This window comes from Sitodiplosis mosellana, unplaced genomic scaffold, assembly GCF_009176505.1.
Source record: "Sitodiplosis mosellana isolate CC-2019 unplaced genomic scaffold, AAFC_SMos_1.0 Smas_scaffold_6523, whole genome shotgun sequence".
In the NCBI taxonomy this organism is placed as follows: Eukaryota; Metazoa; Arthropoda; class Insecta; order Diptera; family Cecidomyiidae; genus Sitodiplosis; species Sitodiplosis mosellana.
The window spans coordinates 1-4,328 of record NW_022601736.1 but is presented as its reverse complement, the minus strand read 5'-3'; the positions used below and the strand labels follow the sequence as shown (position 1 = coordinate 4,328).

The 4,328-nt window shown below is 36.9% G+C and overlaps 1 protein-coding gene across 1 annotated transcript; it reads left to right on the top strand.

Annotated features, from left to right (window-relative positions):
• Positions 1–701: 701 nt before the first annotated feature.
• LOC129579760 (senecionine N-oxygenase-like) lies at positions 702–4,029 on the top strand (the record flags this gene model as incomplete). The annotated part of the gene is made up of 6 exons (XM_055469927.1): positions 702–880; positions 946–1,307; positions 1,501–1,743; positions 3,204–3,260; positions 3,329–3,492; positions 3,580–4,029. Coding segments are annotated over 6 exons (1,359 nt in total), but the record flags the coding sequence as incomplete, so codon positions are not given.
• Positions 4,030–4,328: the final 299 nt, after the last annotated feature.

The window sequence follows — 4,328 nt, the reverse complement described above, 5'->3', positions numbered from 1 at the left end:
TGATATCATTTTGAGTGACGCTAGGACGCTGTATTACTGGGAACGAAGTTCAAAAGTGTTTTTCGCATTCTCTATTGTGAAAATTTATTTACAATAAGGAAAAATATCGCGTCACGACTTTTGAATTTAGTCTTCAAGTCAAGCTTTAAAGCGTTTTGCCGTCCAAAAGTCGTGATGCGATATTTTTCTTTATTGTAAATAAATTTTTACAATAGTAAATGCGAAAAACACTTTTGAACTTCGTTCCCAGTAATACAGCGTCCTAGCGTCACTCAAAATGATATCAGTCATTTTGAGTGGTAAATCCATGCACGGAGCGTCACTCCATTTCAACCTCGTCTAGAGGTTTTTCATCTGATATCTAATCTACTTTCAACAAACTTATAATCATATATCAAATATCAAACTTATAAGTATCATGTCTGTTCGTCAAATATCACGTTGTTGTCATTAGCTGGTTGAACGACTGCTAGCTACCACTGGAACAAACAAAAATTCACCAGTCTCTATCATCTATTCATTCGACGTAAGTGACGAATGAAATGATAATATTTTGTCAAGTGCTTAATAATTTCAGTTTTACTTATTAAGTAATTTTGGTTTTATTCATACATTCGTGCTGTGATTTCAGTCTGTTCATTCAATTTAAAGTACAAATAAAATGACGGTGAATAGTAAGGAAACGGGCGTTTTAAATATAGCTGTTATCGGTGCTGGACCATCTGGGCTTACTAGTGCAAAAAAATGCTCTCGAACAAGGACACAAGGTGGACGTTTACGAAAAGGGTGCGGCGCTTGGTGGAACTTGGGTGTATACTGATGAAACGGGCAAAGATGAATACGGTGTAAATATTCACAGTGCGATGTATGAGGAACTGAGGTGCGTTAGAATCAATCATTTTATGGTTTAAATTCGACAAGTTTTGATTTGTTTCTTTCGGATAGAACGAATTCACCGTATCAAGTAATGGAATACCCCGATCACCATTTTCCAAACGGAACAAAGTCGTATCCAAGACAAAAAGACGTATTAGACTACTTAAATTCCTATGCTGATCGTTTTGACTTGAAGAAACACATACGATTCCATCATTTGGTTGAAGAAGTTGTTTCATTAAAAGACGACAAGTGGAAAGTAACTGTTAGAGATATGCAGAACAAAAAAACGAAGTCAGAAGTGTATGACGTGGTTTTTGTTTGCATCAAAATATATTCTTCACCAAACTATCCACAAATTGAAGGTGCCAGCGAATTCAAGGGAAAAATCATGCACAGCCACGATTACAGAAAAGCCGAAGCTTTCCATGGTTTGAATAATTTACGTATTTTAATTGCAAAATCTCAAGCCCATTTTTCGTTTAGATTCCGATCAGATAGTTTCATACACATCCTTGATCGAATTTATTTCCAGTGATAGGCACATTCATTTATTTGGTCTCTTGAAATAATCAACCCAGCATTTGATTATATTGATAATTTTTGACTGTTTGATTTCAACAGGGGAGAATGTTCTTGTCATTGGTGGTGGACCAAGTGGTATCGATTTAGTAATTCACCTTGCAAACACTGTGAACCAAATAACGTTGAGCATATGTGATCAAACGGCCTTTGGGTATGAATCGCTTAGAGATGAATTCGGGGATATTGTTTCACTAGAAAAAGAGGTAACACGTTTGACACCAAATGGAGCTAAATTCGAAGATGGATCACAACAAGATTTCAGTGTGATCATTTATGCAACAGGTATTTAATACACTAATACATAACTGATAGCATGTAATTGCAGGTCGTATTCGTGACAAACGCGAACGACCACGAATACGATCGTTTGTTCACAACTACGCTGCGTGTACGTGTGTATCGCACAGTGTGCGATAATCTATTGAAAAATAACTTTTACGTGTTTGACGCACAACATACTCTTTTCTTCATTTGAGAATATTTTCAAACTTAACACTATGTCGGTTTTTGGGGAATCCAGGGCCCCAAGCGAACTTTAAAGTTGAATAAAATTACTAAACAGTGTATAAACCAACCGGAATTAAGTCTCATTGTATAGATTGAACATTTCTCTACACGAATGACATACGCACATATGCATATGTGTGAGTATGTGTAAAATACAGCCTTCTGAAAAACATGTTACGCTGTTGTTCTTTGGGGACCACAGGGCCCCATGGCTATTTTATATTATAACTGGACTATGATAAGAGATATCGACTTGGTGTCTGTGGCAGTGTTGTAGACTAGTTTATGTACTACAACTTCGCCGTAGACATCAAGTCGTTACCTCTTATCAGTTACGCGAAAAGCCGCGAAAACGTGAAAAATACGAATTCATAGTTTCTCATTTTTCAAGAAACTGATAAGAGATTACGAGATGGTGTCTATGACAAAGTTGTAGCTCTGGTCAAGTACTACAATTCGCGTTTTTCACGGTTTTGGGCGGCTTTTCGCGTAACTCATAAGAGATAACAACTTAGTGTTTGTGGCAAAGTTGTAGTACTCAAGCTGCTCTACAACTTTGGTATAGACACCATCTCGTTATCTCCTATCAGTTTCGCGGAATGCGCGAGAAACCGCAGAAAACCGTGAAAAACGCGAATGTTTTCTTTATCATTTTTTCGCGTAAGTGATGAGTGATAACGACTTGGGTACTTGGTATTATAGTACTCGACCAGAGCTACAACTTTGCCATAGACACTATCTCGTTATCTCTTATCAGTTCCGTGAAAAATGATAAGAAAAAACGCGTTTTTTCGCGGTTTTCAGAGGTTTCCCGCGTATTCCACGAAACTGTTAAGAGATAACAAGATGATTTTCGGCAAAGTTGTAGATCAGCTTCAGTACTACAACTTCGCCATGGACATCAAGTCGTTATCTCTTATCAGTTACGCGGAAACCGCGAAAACTGCGAATGTTTTCTTATCATTTTTTCGCGTAACCGATAAGAGATAACGACTTGGTGTCTGTATCAAAGTTGTAGTATTCGACCTGTTCTACATTTCTGCCGAAGAAGCAAGTCTCTTACTTCTTATCAGCTTCACTAAAAAAAAAGTGGGGAAATTTCGCGATTTTCGCGGTTTTTCGCGTTTTTTCACGGAACTGATAAGAGATAAGCAATATTTGTTGCAACAAAATTATAGCAAACCTCGAGTATTACAACTTTGCTTCAGACACTAATTTGTTATCTCTTATAACAGTCAAGATTTCATATGAAGTACATATGGGGCCCTGGAGTCCCCAAAGAACAGAAATAGGTAAAAAGTGTGAAGAACCATCAAAGTGTTAAAATCGATAAGAAATCTCATGGGTATTGATTTTTCAGGCTATAATTATGTGTACCCATTTTTGGGTGCTGACACCGGTATTCGTGTTGAAGACAATTATGTCCAATCACTTTACAAGCAAATTATAAACATTGAACATCCTACGATGGCTTTTGTTGGTCTACCAACATTCGCAGTGAATAATCGCATGTTTGATTTACAGGTAAACGTAATAGAGATCGATAGTCTTTGTTTTATGGCATTTAAACTTGTACAAAATGTTAATCGAATACTATTTGTAAAAAAACAGGCACGTCTTGCATTGAAATTCATCTCTGGAGCCAAACCATTGCCCTCAAAAGCCGATATGTTGAAGGATACCAAAAAATATGTCGAAAGTCTTAGGAGAAAAGGCATTTCCCAAAGAAAACTGCATGTTATACTACCAGATGATCAGAAGCAGTATTGGCGAGGGATAGAGGAAACTGCCGACATTCAGAGCTTTCCAGAATCTTTGTTAGACATGTTTACCGAGGCATTAAACTGTTTAGTGAATGATCCTGTCGGATTTCGTAAAAATAAATACACCATAATTGATGATAAAACATTTGTAAAAGAAAGAGAAGAGAAAAAACCAATCGAGAAAGGGTTGGAGAGTGAATAAAATCAATTCATTTGATACCGAATTACTCGCCAGACATACACTATGTTGTATTCTTTGTCTTTCCCCAATCTGGTCTGTGCTGAGATTCAGTGCATAGTAACTATACCTACAAAATGATCGAATTGCATTGTTTTGGACTACTTGCAGTGTGTTAGGTAAGAGATTGTTGAAACAAACTTGAGAATCATTCAAGAATGATATAAAAATCATAAAAGGCGCCTATAATTCAAAGTCAAGAATAAAAATATTGAAATAAATGAATACAAAAGTGAAATACTGCAATACACAAGTACAGTACATCACGGAGGACGATAGTCCGACAAGTGACGCTCCAACAACTGTGCATTTCAAGCCAAATATCAAAAATGCCAGTTTTTTGCCAGGGGGTGGTCTGA